The 22,524-nt window shown below is 22.6% G+C and overlaps 6 protein-coding genes and 1 non-coding gene across 7 annotated transcripts; 4 read left to right on the forward strand and 3 right to left on the reverse strand.

Annotated features, from left to right (window-relative positions):
• Positions 1-1,357: 1,357 nt before the first annotated feature.
• Positions 1,358-3,037, forward strand: PBANKA_1131500 (conserved Plasmodium protein, unknown function; the record flags this gene model as incomplete). The annotated part of the gene is made up of 1 exon (XM_034565868.1): positions 1,358-3,037. The coding sequence occupies one exon, from the start codon at positions 1,358-1,360 to the stop codon at positions 3,035-3,037; it is 1,680 nt and encodes a 559-aa protein (XP_034422522.1).
• A 2,014-nt stretch (positions 3,038-5,051) lies between these two features.
• PBANKA_1131600 (DNA replication licensing factor MCM6, putative) lies at positions 5,052-7,874 on the forward strand (the record flags this gene model as incomplete). The annotated part of the gene is made up of 1 exon (XM_034565869.1): positions 5,052-7,874. One exon carries the CDS (start codon positions 5,052-5,054, stop codon positions 7,872-7,874), a length of 2,823 nt encoding a protein of 940 aa, XP_034422523.1.
• A 232-nt stretch (positions 7,875-8,106) lies between these two features.
• PBANKA_1131700 (RAP protein, putative) lies at positions 8,107-10,695 on the reverse strand (the record flags this gene model as incomplete). The annotated part of the gene is made up of 1 exon (XM_034565870.1): positions 8,107-10,695. The coding sequence occupies one exon, from the start codon at positions 10,693-10,695 to the stop codon at positions 8,107-8,109; it is 2,589 nt and encodes an 862-aa protein (XP_034422524.1).
• A 995-nt stretch (positions 10,696-11,690) lies between these two features.
• PBANKA_1131800 (histone-lysine N-methyltransferase, putative) lies at positions 11,691-13,226 on the forward strand (the record flags this gene model as incomplete). Its single annotated transcript, XM_034565871.1, has 1 exon — positions 11,691-13,226. One exon carries the CDS (start codon positions 11,691-11,693, stop codon positions 13,224-13,226), a length of 1,536 nt encoding a protein of 511 aa, XP_034422525.1.
• A 1,166-nt stretch (positions 13,227-14,392) lies between these two features.
• On the reverse strand, positions 14,393-14,465 carry PBANKA_1131851. The gene has a single exon. It is a non-coding gene; the product is annotated as a tRNA-Thr (tRNA).
• A 1,220-nt stretch (positions 14,466-15,685) lies between these two features.
• Positions 15,686-17,821, forward strand: PBANKA_1131900 (serine/threonine protein phosphatase 5; the record flags this gene model as incomplete). The annotated part of the gene is made up of 1 exon (XM_034565872.1): positions 15,686-17,821. One exon carries the CDS (start codon positions 15,686-15,688, stop codon positions 17,819-17,821), a length of 2,136 nt encoding a protein of 711 aa, XP_034422526.1.
• A 1,070-nt stretch (positions 17,822-18,891) lies between these two features.
• PBANKA_1132000 (NLI interacting factor-like phosphatase) lies at positions 18,892-22,326 on the reverse strand (the record flags this gene model as incomplete). The annotated part of the gene is made up of 1 exon (XM_034565873.1): positions 18,892-22,326. The coding sequence occupies one exon, from the start codon at positions 22,324-22,326 to the stop codon at positions 18,892-18,894; it is 3,435 nt and encodes a 1,144-aa protein (XP_034422527.1).
• Between the last annotated feature and the right edge of the window lie 198 nt (positions 22,327-22,524).

Raw genomic sequence — 22,524 nt, forward strand, 5'->3', positions numbered from 1 at the left:
AATAAAATGATATATATTACATAAAAATACAAGGTCTATATGTGTGTAGAAAAATACTATTCCTCTATGAATTGTAAAAAAAAAATTAATTTACAAATTTTTATTTATGTAAAAACGGTTAAGAAAATGTGAAGAAATAATATATATACACAATTTTTTAATTTACAAAAAAAAGCACATAAAATTTGTTTACAAATATTTATTTTTCATACCATATTAATAACACGTTTTGGTGTTATTCATTTGATTTATTGTATAAATTTGTTTATAATTATTTAATAAAAATTGTATAAAAAATAAAGAGCAGTAATATGCAAACAAAAGGAAAACTAATAAAACAAGAGTGTCATTGGGCTTGTTAACTGCATTATGTGTATTATAATAAACCCAAAACCAAAATAACAAAAATAACTAAAATAAAGAAAAGAAGATATTTTCAAAAAATATACACGCATATATGCATGTAACTGAAAAAAAGTCATAGAAATTTCTCAACAAATATTTCCATATGTACATACAGATTGAACTACCATAGTCTATGTACAAAATAAAATTTTTTGTTTCCAAAAAAAAAGGATTATCATTATATTGATATGAACAAGATATATTTTATTATTCCATTTATTTGGCTTTTTGCTTTATGATGGGGTTTTATCATATTAAGTTTTTCAATTATTTAATTATATTGGTATATGCATTGCCATTTTACAAAGTCATATTTTTTCAGAATATTTATTATGAAGACTGGACATATGTGTGTTATTCATAAAAAAATATATAAGCTAGCCTAAATACAATTAAGCCTATTTTAATTGAATGAAACTGAATTAAACACCTGACTTTTATTTTTTTTTCTGAACGTTCAGAAAGTGTGCACATTTGGAATATTTTTTAGGCAACTACGAGTAAAGCAAAAACAAACAAATAAACTAATGAATAATAAAAGAACTTAAGAATATACCTACTTATTTCCACACATACCTGCTAATTTAATAGGATATATATAAATAAATATTATACTAATATGCATACAAATCTTTAACAATTTTATACCATAATAAAAACATATAATTTATTATTCCATTTTTTAATCAATTTTTAATCAATTTTTAGTCATTTTTTTAATCATTTTTTAATCATTTTTTAATCATTTTTTAATCATTTTTTTTTGTTTGGATATATTTTTGACGTAGCATATGATAAAAATGTGTACTTGATTTATTTCAATTATATATATTTTTTTTTCCCCTTTTTTAATTTAGCGTTTATTAGAACGCATTTAAATTTATATAAAATTCAGTTTTTGTTTATTCAAATAATTTCACTACTTTATTATGACATTAATGCAAAAAAAAAAATGGATAATAATATTAAGGAGCTAATTAAAAGGGAAAAAGAGCGAAGGAAATTATTAAGAGATCAAAAAAAAAAAAGTGAACAAAATCCCGAGAAAGACCAAAATGATTTTTCTTTAAAAATTAAAAACAACAATGAAGAGAATGAAGAATACGAAATAAATAGCAACATACAGGAGTACAAGGATAAGAATGTTGTAAATGTAATAAAAAATAAGGATAATATTATACTCAAAAAAAATAGTTCAAATTCAAGTTTAAAAAAAGTGCATTTTGAAGAGCCAGAAACACCATTAAATAGGATTAACAAAGATAATAATTTAAAAAATGCATTTATGGATTATTTTGATGAAGATGATGAAGAAAATGATATACCAGATAAGAGTTGTTTTCCCACTACGACCAAGTTAAAGGTTAATAGTCGAAATGATGATAAAGACGCTCCAAAGAATTTCTTTGATATTTCAGTTTCCACAAATATTGAGAATAGTTCCTTTGTTAAAACGTCGGGAAATACCCAAGTTCAAGGAATAGAAAAAAGTTTAAATGGAGAATTATCAAACAATGATGAAACACCTAATACTTCATATAATGATACACACAAGGATCCAACTAACGATGAAAGGATATATATAAACGATAAATACTGTTTAGGATATTTGTTACCATCCATTGAAAAAGAAGAAAATGTGGAGGTAATAGAAACATATGAAATAATCGATCAGCCTGCTGATAAAATAAACATTGAATGGGGAGAAGATTTTCGAAAAAAAATTCAAAAAAAGAGAAAAGGAATAAGCATTTATGAAGATTATGAAAATGAACATGATGAGGGAAATGAATTAAATGTAAAGAACTATCAGAATAAACAAATTGAAAGTGAAGAGAAAAATGAAGAAAATGGAAACAGATTAATGAAATTGTTTAATAACGAAATATATGATAGTAAACACTTCAAAATGTTAGACACAGCATATTACGAAGAGTTGGAATACCTACATAAATTGCTGATAGAAAAAAAAAAAAATATATTAGGTGATTTACATGAGGAAGAAAATGACCAAAATGAAGACAACGATAACGCGATATTAGATGAGTTAGATGAATTCCATAAAAAAAATAATAATGATACATATGAAAATTTTAATATTGATGAAATTTACGAATTATTGAATATTAAAAAAAAAAGTCAATATACTTATGGAAACATTGGGACAAATATACAAAACAATAATAATGACAAGAAGTTACATAATAATACGAATAAGAAAAATAATATCCCTAAAGGGTTTTTTGACGATAAGGAAAAAGACATTCTTGTTAGAGAAAATATTTCTTTATCCAAAATAAATCAAAAGATAGAAGAAATTAAAAAACGAAAAAAAAAAATTTTGAAAGAATACAAAAATACAGAAAACTTATTTGAAGAAAAAAAAAATACTTACATTGATTATCTATATGGCGATAAATTTGATAACAAAGAAAATATTCTTAATGAAATTAAAACACAAACAAATAATTTATATTATAATAAAAAAAATGAATTTAAGATAAAAGACGAAAAAAAAAAAAAAAAAAAATATGCAAATAATAAAGATGATGAGCTTTATGATTTTGAGAACGATCTTTTCGATTGGAGAACAAAAAATATATTCTCATCACGAAATAGCCAAAAAAATTAAAGGGTAATACAAATTTAGCAATATATTAATTATTTGATTTGTTTCAAATATTTTCTATAACTTTTAAAAATAAATATGTTTGTTAAAGATGAAAAACAATAGGCAAATGGTAACTATATATAAGACAATATTATTTATTATATATCCATTGAAAAGATAATCCCGAAAATGCTAATGTGTGGTTAATTAATAAGGTATAATTTGGAAAGGAAGACATATTGGATTGTTTATTTAGTTATTCATGTATTTATATATTTTTTATTTTTTTTTGTGTAAACCATGCTATGCAATAATTATAAATATTCATTGCTTTTGCTATGGTTTAAAAGGTAGCATACTGCTAATTTTTTTTAAAATTATGCTTTCGCTTCTTTATTTTCTCCTTGCATGTTCAGGTTGTAAATCTGTTTTATCTTTTACTTTCTGATATGCTCAGAAAAAAATATAGTTGCTCATGTATTTTATATGTGTGCAAAGTAATTTTTTTAATGAAAAATTATAGAAAAGAAGAAATATTTGACATACGAATTTTGTTCTTATTCCGTATGCATATTATATATAATTTATTTGTATGCATTTTTGTATTTTGTCTTTTTTTCCTGTTTATTATTACAATTTTAATTAATAAAACTTTTAATTTTACAACCCTTGAAAGCAAATTTTTTATTTTATGCATTATTACTTTAAAAGTGAAAAAAAATAAAAACCACAAATAGTTAAAGATTTAAGAATACAAATAGTTTGCATATGTATAATACGATGGAATTGCCTAGTTAATTAATAATTATATAATTTATATTATTTTGTATTATTATAATTTTTTTTTATGTCTATTTAAATTAACAATAACGAAATAATATTATAAATGTACATAATTTTTTTGTCTCGTACGTATACATAAGAATTTAAGAAATGCTTATGGGCATATTATTTTTCTCAGTAAGGTGTATATAATACACATACATACACATTTATTTTTAGTTTTTTCTCTCATTTGAATTGTGTAAAAAAATTAATATATATAAAATGTAATAAAAAAACAAACATCAAGAAAAGGTAATTTCATTATCATGTATGTGATGAATAATAATCTTTGAAATGGGTAAGTGCAAGGTAGCTTAAGAAAAAAATAAGGAGGATTAAGCACAAAAAAATATAAATTATTACATATATCACATAAATATATAATATATGCATCAATTGTGGAAGTATAGCGGAAACTCTTCGTAAGGGAAGGAAATATAAAAATACGATATGTAATTTTGGCAAAATAAAATTTTAATTGTTTATACATTTATTTATTTTTCCTTCGTCTTTAAAATACACTGAAAAAAATCTTTAATAAATTAAAATAATATATTCAGACCTTTTCACATTCCAATAATCTTAGTATGTATTATAATAGCAGGTGTGACATACACAATAAATCCTTTATCAATTCTCTTTTTTTTTGATATTAATTTTTTTTTAAAATATTAACAGTTATTTACCGTGCCATATAGTATCTTAAATTTTTTTGTTTTTTATTATTTTCTATCAATTCTAGTAAATGAGTTACACCCATTTTTATTATGCATGCTCTATTGATAAAAAAAATAAATAAATGCGAAAGATAATGTATTTTTGTGAATTCAAGTTAAACATTTATAATACACATTTGTTAATATAATTATTAAATATAGCTATTTATTTATGGAAAAAGAGCAGATGAAATATACATGTTCATAAGCTTATTAAATTTTTTCATCATTACGTATATCCACTCTGCAATCTTGTTAAGTTCGTTCCGTTACCTTCTTAATTCGAGTTCACTCAAAACTAATCACATCGACAGTATTTGTAAAGGAATATCAAATAACCCCTGTTAAGAGATATACAGACATTTTTCACGAGCATCAAAGGCATAGCTCCCTTTCTAATTTTTGCTCGCCAAGGGTGCCAGAAGATAAACAAGCAGAAGCTCACACATATATTTAAATTTACAAGTATAGTGTTACATATTTCGTTTTAAAAAATGTCGAGCATCTTCAATGAAAACGAATTATCTGGAATCGATGCTCACAGTGTTTTTGGGAATAATAATAACAATGAAAAAGAAAGTTATGAAAATAAAAGAAAAAAATTTAATGATAATTCAAACATGAGTGTTAATCAAAGAGGTGAAGACGAAGAAGATGAAGAAGATGATGAAGAAGATGAGGAACCATCTCATGTACAAGATGAAAATATGGCTAAAGTTTTCGAAAAATTTTTAAAAACATTTTCTGAAAAAAAAAATGGTAAAACAGATGCAGATAGTGACGAAGATAGTGATAGTGTATGGAGAGACAACTTAAATTTTGACTTTCCAACTGAATTAGAAATAGTAAATAATGCTCATTATGTTCAAGTACTATTTACAATATTACAAAATTCTTTTTCAAGAAATAAAGTATTGGTAGTTGATATGAAGCATGTATTAATGTGGGAACCAACAGATAGAAATCGATTTGATATTGGTAGTCAATTATATATGTACATAAAAAGACATTTTTTAAGGATTTTAGATATTTTTGAGCAAAAGGTTCAAATATTAGCTGAAAGTATTAACCCAATTAAAACTAAAGAAGTTGGTAAAATATGTTTAAGATTTTATAATAAAAAAAATCCTATCCATTCATTGAGAAGTTTAAGATGTGAAATGTTAGGAGAAATGATAAGTGTAAGGGGTCAGGTTACAAGAACATCAGATGTAAGACCCGAATTAACGTTAGCATCTTTTAAATGCAATGAGTGTGGAAATATTATTAATGGTGTTAAACAACAATTTAGATATACCCAACCAAATAAATGCCCATCAGCTAGCTGTAGTAATATGCATGATTGGTCATTAGTTTTAGAACAATCTTATTTTGTAGATTGGCAAAAAATAAGATTACAAGAAATAGCACAAGAAAGCCCACCAGGATCTATGCCTAGAAATATGGATGTTATTTTACGAAATGATATAGTAGATAGTGTACATGCCGGAGATAGAATAATAGTAACAGGATGTTTAATTGTTGTTCCAGATATTCCAACACTAATGAAGCCCGGGGATATACCTAGAAGTGTTGCTAGGCAAATGTTAAAAAAAAATGAGAACTCATTAGTATCACAAGGATTAACAGGTATTAAAGGTGTCGGTGTACAAGATTTAAATCATAAACTTTGCATATATGCATGTCAAATAGAAAAATTAAATAATTCCAAAAAAGATAATTCATTTGATGAGCAGACTCAAGTTGATATTAATTGTGAAGAAATATTAAATTGTGATGATTTAAAATGGTTAAGAGAAATAGCTATGCATCCTAATACTATTGATATATTAGCTGAGTGCATTGCACCGAAAATATGGGGTAATATTGAAATTAAAAAAGGTGCACTACTTATGATGACAGGAGGTGTACAAAAAATTACATCAAATTGTAAATTAAGAGGTGATATAAATATGTGTATAGTTGGTGATCCAGGTACTGCTAAAAGTGAGATATTAAAATATGTAGAAAGTTTTGCACCGAGAGCAATATTCACTTCAGGAAAAGGGTCGACTGCAGCAGGTTTAACAGCCGCAGTGCACCGTGATCCAGATCAAGGGGATACTGTATTAGAAGCAGGTGCATTAATGTATGCAGATCAAGGAATATGTTGTATTGATGAGTTTGATAAAATGGACGAAAAAGATCGAGTAGCAATACATGAAGCAATGGAACAACAAACAATATCAATTACAAAGGCAGGTATCCAAGCAACATTAAATGCTCGAGCATCTGTCTTAGCAGCCTGTAACCCAAAATACGGAAGGTATGATTCTCTTAAAACATTTGCTCAAAATGTAAATATACCTGCTCCATTATTATCAAGATTTGATTTATTTTATACTATGTTAGATAGTATAGATATAGATAAAGATACAAATATAGCGAATCATTTAGTTTCTATGCATTGTGGTGATGAAGCAGAAAAACATTTAAAAGCTAATGCTGGTAAATTAGATAATGTAAAATTAGAAATTTATCTTGAATTAAGTAAAAGAGTTAAACCCTTACTTACAGATGAAGCAAAATATAAATTAATACATTATTATGTATCGTTCAGAAATATTGAATATTCACCAGGCGCTCAAAGATCAATGAGAATGACAGTTCGTCAATTAGAATCCCTTATACGTTTAAGTGAGGCTGTTGCAAAATTAAAATTTTCTCATTTTGTAGATGTAAAACATGTTGAAATAGCTTGTTCGATTTTTAAAGCTTCTATGAAAAAAATATCAAATGAAAAAGAAATTAATTTAGACGAACCAGAAAAAATAGGTAATGCCTCAACATTTATGGGGAATGAAAATAGTGATACTAATAATGAAGATAATAAAATAGATAAAAATACAGAAGTTAAAAAAACAACAGTCATTAAGGCAAATGAATATCAATGTATATCTGCAATTATTTTTGAAATTATAAAAGAATATGAATTTAATAATAATAATGAATGCATGACACAAGACCAATTAATAGAATCATATTTAAAAGATTACGCAAAGGCAGAATCGACTGAACATTTAGATGAATGGATATACAAATTAAAAAAAATTATTAGCAGATTAATTAATCAAGATATGAAACTATTAAGCGAAACAAATGAAAATGATCCTGAAAATATTATACTTAGAATCCATCCAAATTATGCAGGTCCATCAGCAGAAGGAGTTATATCAAATAAAAATATGTATGGATATAACACATTTAAAAATTATCAAACTGATCAAAATATTCCAGATGATGATGTAGATTTCCAAGATGATATAGAAAATTTTTAATTTTGATCATATATGATGTATCAAAATAGTTATTTTTATTTTTATACTGCTTCATTTTCATATGTACATATCAATTGCTCTTCGTTATGAATTTGTGTATCATATTTGCATGAATTTCAACTTGGTGGATTATTTTAAAATCTGTTTTTTTTGAAGTTATAAGTATAACTAAAATGAAATAAAGAATTAGTGAAATAAACGAGAAAATAAACAATTATCTATTTTTTTTTATCTAAATTTCTTTAATTTTTTTCTTTAAAAATTTTAATTTTTTTTTTTTTCTAAACTCGGCAATATTATTAATAAACGCTGATTTGGCATTTTCTGAATGAATTGTCTTTTTAATATTTTGTAACTCCTTATTTTTTAATAAAAGGGTTTGCTGATTATAAGGCAATATAGAAACCATATCTATATTTGATTTATCATTTATTATTTTTTTTATATACGATTTTTTATTTAAATCGGTTTTTAATATAGCCCAATCAAAGTAAGGAATGTTAATAACAATATATCCAAGATCACTTAACAATTTATGTTTTAATTTTGAGAAAGAAGTATAAGATTTTGTATTTCTATAGAAATGATGTTCCCCATTAACTTCAATTATTATTTTTCCAATATTTTCATTAATTTTTTTATTTGATGATATAATTTTAGTATAATTATTTGATTGATCTTTATAGTATATTTCATTTTTGCATATATTTTGAAATGTTTGATCCTTCTCAACAAAATCGACATTATATGGGCCTATTGAAACTTCTTCTAAGGGTGTTAAATTAAAAGTGAGTAGAATATGTTTAACTTCTTTTTGCAAATCCGATTTTATATTATATTCAATTTCTTTTTCTTTATTTTTAATATAATTCATATATTCATAACATTCAGTATCTATTTTATTATACACATTCGGAACGTGTTGTGTTCGTAAAGAAAGCTCTATGATTTTTAATTGATTTAAATATATATTATTTACTAGTATATCATATTTTATTAAATTTTTTATTATCATATTATATATAGTTATATTTTCAAAAGAAAAATAACAAAAACTTAATAATAATTTGATTAAGAATTTATATGGAATATCATGTATTAATTCTGGCTTATTTAATTGCGTTGTTATATCAAATAATATATTTTCTTCATAAATGTCTAAATGAAATAAACTATAAAAAATTTTTATTTTATCTAAAATTGTGAGATAATTGTACAAACTTTTACTTCCTTTTACCTCATATTCTTCTGTACTAACTCTACTCCAACCCTTGCTATTATTACATCCATTATTTGAGTATCCATTATTATTGCTCGTTATTATTTTGTCGTTCTTGGCAAAACATGAAATTTCGAGAGGAGTTTGACTTGAATGTGTGTGATTTATTTCATCATGAAAAGGACAGATTTTCCAAAAGTTTAAAATTTGCTGAATTAGAATAGAATTTCTGTACTTATGTAAGGCATATGATTCTAATATAATTATAAGATTTTGTGAATTATATTTTTTTTGTTTTATATTTTGTAAAAATGTAGAATCAAATATATGAATAACTTTTGAGGGAAACAAGTTATTTTTTGAAAGTAAAAAAAAAACAAGTAACAAATTTTTATATTCTTTTAAAAATTCATTAAAATTATTTAATATATATTTATAAAACATATGATAATCTAATTGTAAAAATAAAAAACAATTCATAATATAAAATATTTTATTCAAAGAAGCATAATCCTGATTTATATTTGTTAATTTATTTTTATTAAAAAAATGTATTTTTATAGTATTTGTAATTTCATTTAATAATAATATATGGGAATAATTTAAATCCTTTAGACTTTTACAAATTGACAAAAGAGTGTCCAGAATAATTGTATTTGGCTTGTTAGTGTCAGAATAAATGAAATCATCACATTTCTCGATATTATCGCAATTAAAAACACGATTATTATTAATAAAAGTTTTGTTAATTTTGTTATTTACTTTATTTTTGTTAAGATTAAGTGGCTCGTTTTGAGTATTAACAATTTGAAAAATTTGACGTGATAATTTTTTTCGCAAATTAAATGAAAAGCTATTGTCTTTATAAGGCAAAAATAATAAATCAAAATTATATACTAACTTATTACATATAATTTTAATTAATATCCAATTGAAATTTTGTAAATTAATAGAATTGTAATGTTTGTTCAAATTATATATTTCACTAAATATTCTTAAAAAACCAACAAGATCATATATTTCATATTCTTCATTTTTTATAAAATAATCACATTTATTTATAAATGATTTTAATATATCATTGTCAACGAGTTTTAAATTCGTTAATATATTTAATGTATAAATTAACATTTTGCTAGTATATAAATAGTGTAATTTTAATTTTATTTTAGACATAATACTTGTGCATACTTTTACATAAAATCCATTTTCAAATTGATCTTTATAATCTGGAAAATTTTTATTAAATATAACTAATAATAATAACAAATTTTCTACATTTATTTTACTATCATTTTTTTTCAATAAAACATAATTTATCATTTTATTTAAAATATTCAAATTTATTTTGTTATTTTTCAAATTATATTTGTTTAAATCGTCTATATCAAACTCTTTTTCTTCAAATTCACTTTTCTTTTTAAAACTGTTAAAATTTAGAGATAAGTTATTTATTTTTATCTCCTTTTTATTGTTATTTTTGTTACAAACATCGTGATAAAACATCCAACAAAATTTTCCACTTTTTTTTTTACAATTTTCAAAATAATACCAATTGATAAATTTCCCACACAAAATGTGTGGCTTGGATATCAAAACCATAGTTCAATCACATATTCATCATTTTTTTTGCATTTTCTATATATTAATAAAAAATAAAAAAAGATGGAAAAAATTATAAAAGTTATTTGGGAAAATTCAATTAAATTTTAGTGTTTTAAACTATATGAAAAAGGATGTTGAAAAAAAATACAAAATATTTTTTTTGTCATAGTATGTATCCTTTATATTGTTAATTAAAACCTCCAATTTGACAAAATAAATATTTTTAAAATTTTATATGCGAAATTTCGTTTGCTATTTCGTTTTGTTTCCCAATTTTTTTTGAAATATATGAATATGCTAGTATATGCGCATATAATATAAGCATGTCGTCTTTTTAATCATTCTTTCTATTTTTTCCCATTTTTTTTTCTACTTTTTTTTCATTTTTGAGTTAGATCAGCAGCTAATAATTTTTCACAAATTTGGTCAAATACTCGTATGTAATGATTGCATTTTTTTTTCTATGAAGAAAAATAATTACAAAAAAAGGATGAAATAATTTTTTTTTTCAAAACTAACACTTTTATTATTTTTAGTAATTTTTTTAATTTGATAAAAAAAAATGAGGAAAAATTTAAAGAAAAAATTTGGTTATATTTTAAAATAAACTTGCTTAAAATACTTGATCCTCATAAATAAATCCAAACAGAAAGAAAACATTTCATCTTAAATAAAATAAGAAAAGAGGAATCAAACTAGTGTTAATATAACAAGTTAATTAGATTATATATTATTCAAAAAAAAAAAAAAAAAACTAGTAAGAAAAATTATTTGTAAATTTTGAAAAATCACATGAAAACATGTAATTAGCTAAGTTATACATATTTATTTTTTTTTTAATTTTTTATATGTTTGTAAAACTTAAAAGATACATAAATAAAAAGTAAGGAGTTCGATAGCTCCACTTCAATATATGTGTTACATATCTTGTAAGTAACATAACCATTTAAAATATTGTTTTAGTTATTTAGTAAAAAGTGTGGCAAAAAAAAATGTATAAAATAGAGTATACAGAAGACAAAGGTAAATGCATTGTAGCTTCGACCCCAATTCGATCTGGATATTGTATTGTTGAATCACATCCGGAAATTGCTATTCCATTATGTGTTAAATTTATGGCACCAAGAATAGTTGATTCTACTCTTAAAAAAAATAATTATAAAACAATGAACATATGTTTTTATTGTTTTGAAAAAGTTAACAAATGTATATATTGCCCTAATTGTAAATATGTAGCATATTGTAGTGATAACTGTTTAGAAAGAGCGTGGAAATTTCACAGAGAAGAATGTGATATATTTAAATCGAATATCTTTGATAGATATTGTCCAACAATAACTATGAGATTAGTTATTAATTCCTATTTAACACATTTTAACTTTTATGATTATAGTGGAGCAATTACAGATTTAACAAAAGAAAAATGTGAAAACTTAAAATATCCAGCATATATCGTTGCTGTTGCGCTTATGAGTAAAAAAAAAAAAATTTTTTCAAATTTTGAAGAAAATAAAAGTATACTTAAAAATGTAATTGAAAAATTTATAAAGGTATCAAAAAATACATTACAAATAATAGATAATGAATTAGAACCCTGTGGTTTAGGTTTTTATAAAAAACCCGTTCCATATTTTAACCATTCATGTTTAAGTAATTGTATAACTATATTTAAAAATCAAAAATTATATATAAGAACATTAATGGATATATATCCAGGAGAAGAATTGACAATAAGTTATTTAGACATAGCATTTGATCGTAATACTAGATTAGCTATATGTACAGATCAATATTTTTTTACATGTACATGTAAATTATGTAAAATAAACGTTCCTTCAGAATGTCATAATATGTTTAACAATGATTTTATATGTACACGTTCAGAAAATTGTAAAAAATTTGTTAATTATATGGAAATGGTATTAATATCAGAACTCGAAAGAAAGCTTAATTATCATAATAAATTACATTTTAAAGCATTTCCAATTTTAAAAAAATCAACAGATAAAAATGAAAACATATGGAGATGCATGTTATGTAAAAATGAAACTAACGATAGTGTAATAAAAGGTGTAATAGAAAAAGAAAAAGAAACTGTTAAAGAAGTTGAATACTTAGAAACTTTATTTGCTGAAAAATATTCTTATGATAACAAAATTATATTACAATCTTTAAATAAAATAAAATCAAAAATAGATTACCTTACAACTTTTTATCATCATTCAAGATATTCTTTGCAAAAAATGAGAGCAAAAATATTATATATATCTATACAATTACAAGAATTCAAATTAGCATATAATATAGCTAACCAATATTTAAAATCAATTGAAGTCTCATATGGAAAATATTCACCAATATATGGATACTATATTTTTTTAACAGGAAAGCTAGCTTTATTTCTTGATCTAAAATCAGCAGGATTAAATTTGATACATAAAGCCAAAAAAAATATTATCAAAACATATGGCCCCGAGTCTCCTATATATAAGGATCTCGAGAAATTTCTTTATACAAATAAATATTAACACAAATGTAACCATTTTAGAGTTGATGACTAAGCTACACTGAGCAATCAATGTGGAAATGGAAATGGATTGATGGAAAATATGTTGCAAATATTGCATAATTTGAGAATATTTGTGTTCATAAAAAAGTATTAATATATATATATATATATCCGCCTTCTTATATATAATTAAATAAATTCATGGGGTTGCACACCGCTTATTGTATTTGTACATATATATATGTGCATATTTATTTTGGATGATATACAAATGAAGAAAAATTCATGATATTCTGTGATTGCCACATTTTTCATATTTTTTATGTATTGTTTGCAAATTAATCACGTATTGGCTGCGAATTAGTTATTTATTTTCAATATTTTTTAATGTGTATATACACTTTTTATTCATATTTCTATAAGTGCATTTATATAGTATTTCTATTATTAATTTTTATATTTTTGCATTTAACTTTTTTTTTGATATTCTATTTTGTTTCTTTTATACAATTTTCATATACCATTGCATAATTGCATTTCATAAAAAAAATTATAACTAGCCAAATAATTAAATATATCTATAATTGTGAAGCCAATTCATTTACAATAGTTGTTTTATACCATAATCACTTCGTCTTATTTATTATAATGAATAAATGCATTATAAAATTAAAAAAAGCGATAAAGGAATGCATACATACACATGTATTATACACGCATATATATTTACTTAATTTATATGTAGGCAATGAAAATAATAATTTATACATGTTATAAATACGAACAAAAATACCTCATTTACCATTTTTAAAAATATTTATAAAAAAAAAATGCTTTTCATATGTATGTTCATAAAATAATGCTGTTTTATATGGCTTGTACATAAAATATAATAATAGTACTTAATTATTTATTTATACTATTTTTTAGTATCATTTTTTTTTATTATAGAGCTAACCTTATGATCTACATATATTTGTTTTGCCATATATATTATCGGTTTAATAACTTATTCTATAATGATTTAATTAAAGCAATAAAATATATATTATTATTACTCAGATTTTATTATTATTCTAGCATTTTCTAAGTTTATACTATTTCAGTTTTTTAAATTCATATAATTATGGAACAATTTTATATATAATATATACCTAACATGATATTTTATTTGGAGCTAAAAATAGCCACCTGTGGGAGTCGAACCCACGATCTTTTGATTACGAATCAAACGCATTACCAACTGTGCTAAGATGGCTTTAATATGAATTTTCGAACTAGCCTTTCAAAATGTTTTATTATTATTTTGTAAATTTTTCCAATTTTTCACAATTGTTATGTTCCAGTTGTGTATGCAATAAATGCATTATATGTTTGTATATGAAATAAAATGAAATTTAATATTAATATCATAATTATTTTATTGCTAAGAATGTTCAAAAACAGGGAGAAAATTCATTACTATTTTTTTCAAATTAAAATGAATAAAACATCAGCTAGCTATATAAATATTTTGTAAAAAATAATTAAATGGCCAAATAAAATATGGTACAGAACATTCTTTTATAATATTATGTTATATATAGTTACTATAATATTTTTTTTTTTGGTAATTTTATTAAAAATAACAATTCCACTGCTTTTTTAAGATTTGTGAATTTATAAGAAAAAAAAAATATAATAAAAATGTAATGAGTAAAATGCGTACATAATAAATAGATAGGGAAAATACCAGAAATTTATTTTTTTACATATGCTCATATTAATTTATAAATAAATAACATTTTATTGGTGAATTATTCTCCTTTAGAAATATAAAGTTTTATTTTTCATGTTGTTTTAATTTTTGTAAATATAAAACATTATATATCATAAAATCAACCTACAAAAATAATATACATTTTTGTAAGTGCAAAAGTATGTTATTAAAAAGTATTTGATATAATAAATTTTCTACTATTTTTGCATTGTAAAAATTTCATATTATTATTATTATCATTATTATTATTATTATTATTATCATTATTATTATTATTATTATTATCATTATTATTATTATATGCTTATTTTAATTTGCAAATATATTATATATGAAAGTATAAGATACATATAAAGAAATAAACCATATTTCATTTTTTTCTATACAATTAAAAAATAAAATAAAACATATTTTTATTCAAAAGAACGGATACAAAGACAAAAAATTTTAATAACAATCCAAAGATATATATAATACGATTTAAATATTACTATAATATTATACCCAACAGCACACCAAACGTACATACATATAAATAAACAGATTTATTGATAGTTAAAGGGCATATACATATTTGTAAAGGTCAAAACTATCAAAACAAAGTATGTTATATTTTGTAAATAATATATAAATAGTAATATTGTATAAATTTACGAAAAGAAATTAAAAAAATATAAAAAATATAAAAACACTTATCCAAAAAATTTTCCAAAAATTTAATGAGCGGGCAAATATTTTCTAAAAAAATTTTAAGAAGTGTAAAGAATTTTCGAACACAATTAAATGAAGGAAATAAAACGTTTTGTAAATTAGGAAGTAAATATATAAATACAAAAAATAATATGCCACATATCGATTTGATAAATATTACAGAAAATATGAATAATAACCAACACAATACCAAGGGTGGAATACATAAAAGTGATGAAAATATAAAAACAAATAATGTAGAATCTATTCTAAACAATTTAAACGAATACCAACTTATAAATGAAAATAAAGAATGTAGTGATGATAATAGTACAAATGTGAGTAGAAATATTCGAAGTGAAAATGATTGTTATGATAATAAAGTAGAAAATTGTCAAAGAAAAGATGAAAAATCTAAATTAAATAATGAAAAATGTAATGTAGAAACAAATGGAAATTCAAATAAAATAAATAATATTGATACAATAAGAGAAAAAAGAGAAGAAGGAAATGAAAATGCTTTAAATAAAAATAATGATGAAAATGAAGTAAAAAAAAATATCAGTGTTGAACTTTTGAAAATCTGTAATTCTTTGAAAAATATAGGAAATAAATATTTTAAAGAAAATAATTATATAATATCATTAAAATATTATACAGCAGCAATTGATTTTATAAAAAGTTTTTATGAAAATAATACAGACAAATCATATTTAAAATTATTAAATCAAATTAATATAGATACACTATCTGATTATGTACAAATTGATGAAGAAGACATTGATTTATTAAAAAATTATTATAATGAAAGTACAATAAATAAAAGTTCTGAATATATAAGTATGAATGAAACAGATCTACATATATATTATACGAATAGATCTTTTTGTAATATGAAATTAGAGAATTATGGTTTATCAATACAAGATATAGATGAAGCTATAAAAATAAATCCATATTATGCTAAGGCATATTATAGAAAGGGTTGTTCTTATTTATTATTGTCTGATTTAAAAAATGCATCTGATTGTTTTCAAATGGTCCTAAAATTAACAAAAGATAAAAATTCAGAATTAAAATTAAAACAATGTAAAAAATTATTATTTGAACAACAATTTCAAAAAGCTATAGAATTAGAACAAAAAATTCCATATTATGAAACGATTAATTTAGATAATATGAAAATAGAAAATAATAATGCACCGATATATGACCGAAATAATTTAAATATAGATTTTTTAAAAAAGGTTGTAGAATATATAAGTGTACCTAATCAAAAATTAAATAAAAAATGTGTATGTGCAATAATATTAGATGTAATCAAATTGTTAAAAGAATCACCTACTTTAGTATATTTAAATTTGAAAGAAGATGAAACGATAACAATTTGTGGTGACATACATGGTCAATTTTATGATTTGATAAATATAATGAATATTAATGGATATCCATCTCCAAAATATTCTTATTTGTTTAATGGCGACTTTGTTGATAGAGGTAGTTTTTCTGTAGAAGTTATTATATTTTTATATTTAGCCAAATTGATATATCCTAATAATGTGCATCTAACTAGAGGAAATCATGAAACAGATAATATGAACAAAATATATGGATTTTTAGGTGAATTATTAGAAAAATATGATGAAAAATTACATTCTTTATTTTCAGATTCATTTAAATTTCTACCTTTAGCTTATGTATTAAATGATAAAGTATTTATATGTCATGGTGGTATACCAAGTAAAACAGATGTAACTTTAAAAGACATTGAACAAATAAATAGAATCACAGAACCTTTAGATGAAGGAATCATGACTGATTTATTATGGTCTGATCCAAATGAAGAAAAAGGATTTAAACCTTCAAAAAGAGGTATTGGATTTTCATTTGGTACAGATATTACTGAAAGTTTTTTAAAAAAAAATAATTTATCCCTTATTATTCGATCGCATGAAGTACGAGATGAAGGATATTCTTTAGAACAAAATGGACAACTCTATACAGTTTTTAGCGCTCCGAATTATTGTGATGTTATGAAAAATAAAGGAGGGTTTTTAAAATTCAAAGGAAATACAACAAAACCAGAATGTGTAAAATTCACTGAAGTTAAACATCCAAATGTTCCATCCCTTAAATATGCTCATAATTTATATCAAAATATTTAACTGTCATTTTAAGATGAACAAAATAAAAATAAAAATTTTTTTAAGTTTGGATAAAATTCGCATAAAAAAAGCAAAATTTTAATATAGCTATGAGCCTAATAACTTTTCTTTTTTGTATTTATTTTACTAAAATTAAAAAAAAAATCTTTGCAAATATTATTTTTAATATAAATTTATGGATACATATTTATTTTTTTTATACTTTCTATTTACAATAATGTAAACAGTAGTATTTATTTTCATCCATTGTACATGTGAATTTTTTTTTAAATTAAAATTAAACTAAAACAAATTAAAGTGAATGAAGTTAACCATAATAAATGAAATGTATTAAGCTTAATTATACATGTCAAAGCATTTCAGGGTTCAAATTGTAAACTCATGTGTATATGCTTTCATTTGTTTGCATACATTCCTATAATATCCCGTACAATTCGATAACATTCCTATACGTCCCTATAACAAAGTAACGGGCTTATTCATTTACAAGTTGGTCTTTCAATAGATGATGAAAAACAATGTATTTTTTTTTTCAATAATGGTGATAATATATTATAGAAATAGTTCATTTTTAACATTTTGTTAATGTTTAAAAAGGCTAAAACAGTAAAGATGGAAAAAGTAGCGAATATAATAAATAACACTTTATATAAATTTGAAAAAAAAAAAGCGAAAATAATAAAATTTAAATTAAATATTCATACATATTTTAAAAACAATTTTATTTTCAAAAATGTGCATGCTCAGGATAGCAAAAATTGTTAAAGCAATGGGCTTGTAATATAAATAGTACAAAAAAAATAAATAAATAAATAAATAAATAAATAAAACCTATTAAAAGTGTGGAAAAAAAAAACACATATATGTGCATATGAAAATGAGAGTGTAAATTATGTTATATAAAAATACTCTCCGTTTTAATTTGGGAAACAAAATGTGAATCAATAAAAAGAAAGATGGCTATGATTCGGCTAAATAAATAAAAAAAAAAAAAACAAACAAATGAACACTTAAAATGTGCTCATAAGGTAGAGGCACTAATGAATTAAAATATTATTTTTCTGTATCTATTATTTGTCATTTTGAATAACTTTATCAGATATATCTAAATCAGAAGGAAGTATAAAATTTGAATTTCTAATATTTTTTTCTGTTTCACCATTACTTCTCTTTTCAACTAATCTAAGATTTATAGTTTTATCCTGTGCCATAAAATTTGAAACATTATCATATATTTGTCGTAATTTAACTTCTTTTTCTATCCATTTAATATTTATTTGTTCATAAGGAGAGCATATAACAGCATCATTTGTGTATTCCCCCGTACCTAGAAATATACGAGATTTCAAATTTTCAATTTTAACACAATCATTTTTGTTATCTTGTTTTTTTTCTGCATCTTTATTCCCAAAAAACCAATGATCCTTTTTTGGATGTAAAGGAGGTTTGTTATTATAAATTTTGCAAAGATCATCTGCATTGAATAGTGACGATTTATCATTTTGAAGCGTACCTTTACAATGATATAACCATAATGTATGGACTTTTTCAATATGGTTATAATTTGATTGTTTTGATTTAATTAAATTATCTGTACAGTTTTTAGCAGCAATAATATGTGTAACCCCAGGATCATCATAATTAGAATAAATTTTAGCTCCTAATTCTAATGCTATTTCTTTTTGCCTTTCTTCACAATCTGTTGAAATAACATTTTGTAAATTTTTTGAATTTTTTCTAAATCCTGTAAAATATAATCCCACATTTGATAATGTACTAAGCATAATATTATCTATAATTTTGCCTACATCTACATTTAATGGATTTTCAAAAAATTGTTTATGAATTTTTAAAAAGATTTTGATCATATAATGTAGATGCATATCCATATCTACAAATCTTTTTTTGCATGTACTAGGTTCTTTAAAATGTGAAATAATGTCATATTTACTTAATTCAAAAAAATTATAATGTTCTGCTCTTAAAATGTGAGAATGAGGTATATCAAACCAAACATCTTTTCTGTCATCAAATGCTATTACATATTTTGGATCAACATTTGGATAAATTTTTTCAAAATGTTTATTTTCATCTCTATCTACGCTACTACATCTAGCAACTATCCGATCAGCAAAAATGGTTCTATCGGGATCTAGAATCGCGATAACTACATCTGCATATTCTCTTGTTGCATTAGTATATATAGATAATTCATAATATAATGATAATATCTCTAAAAATTGGCGAACATAAGGTCGAAATTTTAAGTAATAAAAAAAATTATAATAAGGTAAAAAAAATTTATATAATTCGGGTTCATCATTTTCGCCTATAAAATTTTCTAAAGGTAATTCCATGTTAAATTTAGCAAATGATGTAGCTTGCAATAATGTATTATCTAAATCTAATAATAAAATTAGTTTTCCATCTTTTAAAGACGAATGATATGTTTTTCCTTTTTTATGAACTATTGTTTTTAATATATGTGGTGATATTATTTTTATTTCATGTAAATCGTATATATTATTATACTTTTCAGGGGGATATGGCATGTATGAAGTTATAAATAAATCTTCTATAGGTATATGATTAATTGGTTCTGGAAATTTATTTATTTCATTTTCTTGAATCAAATTTGAAGAGATTATATTATTCAAATTATTTGGGTTCTTTAATATGTTCGAACTAGATGCATTTTTTGCTTCTATTAAGTTTCCTGAATTTATTTCTCCCATTCCATAAGTATCAAATTCTGCTTCCCCTTCTATAAAATCATCATTTTTTTTTTCTGAACTATATATAGTTAAATGCGGATCGGATATATTATCACTTTCTAATTTTCCTTGATTTTTATTTTCCTCAAAATATGGAAGTTTATTATTTTCGTTAAATTTTTTATTATCAATTGTGTTTGTCACATTTTCATTTTGTCCAAATTCTTCTACTTGTTCATTTTGATAGTTATATTTTCCAAACTGATAATACAACCCTTTCATTTTATCTGACACAATTTGGTCATTTTGAAACTCCTTTGAATTTATTTGTGAACAACTTAAATGAGATGCTTCGCTGTTTGTGTTGTTAAAGGTGCTATTGTTAAAATGATGGCTCCATCTCAAATTATTATTTTTTCTATTATTGTTATTATTAATATCTTCGATATCCTTTTCCTCGTCAGTTATTTCTGAAACCTCACTTAGCCATTCTATATAACTAAAAAAATTAGAATTATCTTTATTTTCTTCAATATTAGAATATATATTATTCCTTTTTTTGCCCATCATATTTGCACTATTTATATTCCCCTCCAGATGAGTTTTCAAAATTTTCACATTTTCATAATTAAAGGTTTGTGCTAATAGATTTATATTCTCATAATTAGATGAATTGGATATATTTTCTATTACTTGATCGTCATTTATTTCACGAATCAAATTGTTTATAGAATTTATATTATTTACATTATCTATATTTGTTTTGTGATTTATATACTCATTTGATATATTAGATGTAGAATTGTGAGTTCTTATATCGTTAGGCACATTAAAATTTTCTTTATTTTTAATTTTCAAATTTTTATATGTCATTTTGTTTTTAACTTTTCCATATGAATTGTTTATTTGATCATTATTATGTTTCTGGAAATTTACGTTAGAATTTAAGTATTTGTTTATCGAGAATGTTATATTATCAAACATTTTTTTGTTATTTAAATTTTTAAAATTTTTTAAATTTCTATTATTATTTAATTGTCTTTTATTAAGTTCATTACTAATTTTGTTAATTTCAATATTGGAAAAATCTTGAATATTCTCATTTTCTTCATTACTACTTATATTATTCACATTTATAGAATTATTATTATTATATCTTTTTAATGAATCACTAACTGTTGTATTATAAAATTTTTTTTGTTTATTTTTATAGTTTTGATTTCCCGATTCAAATTTATTAGTTCTTCTTTTTCTTTGAATAATATTATTATTACCATTGTTTATGTTGTTGTTAGCACATCCTCTTATATTAAATGTAACTCCATTTTCTGAATCATGATTATAATTAATATTAGAATAATTATATTCATTTCTCTGTTCAGTATACGTATTATTTTCAGTACCTGAATTTTCTATATTATAATTATTATTTAATTTATCAGAAAACTTATCAGTATTTGCTATAGCATTGTTATTTACATTAACATTTCTATTATCTATATTTCCTTTGTTCATAAATTTTTTTGAATTATTAGCTCCTTGTTTTATACCCGCTTTAATATATAGATGATTTTTATTTAGCAAAAACTTTTTATTGCTTATATTCAAGTTATTATAATTAAAATTATATTTTTTTCCCAAATTATTATTATTTGTTTCCCTACTCAAATTGTTCGAATTAGTGTTATTTAATTCTATACTTCTATTTTCATTATTTTTCATATTATTATTATCGCTAACCAACAAACCTGTGGTTAGGCTTGCTTCTTTATAAGTTTCATTTTCACCCATTTCGTTAAGATGATATATACACACATAACATATAAATATGTTTTTTATATAAAATAGGAATGATATTTGACGAAATGCGCACACATATACATGTATGTATATACTATAGTTATGAGCCAATATTAACAAAACTTTGAAAAAGTCCAAGTGTCAATATCTTGAAAGCTTGCTTCAAATATAAGTTAACTAAATTAACAA

This window comes from Plasmodium berghei (assembly GCF_900002375.2).
Source record: "Plasmodium berghei ANKA genome assembly, chromosome: 11".
NCBI classification, from domain to species: Eukaryota; Apicomplexa; class Aconoidasida; order Haemosporida; family Plasmodiidae; genus Plasmodium; species Plasmodium berghei.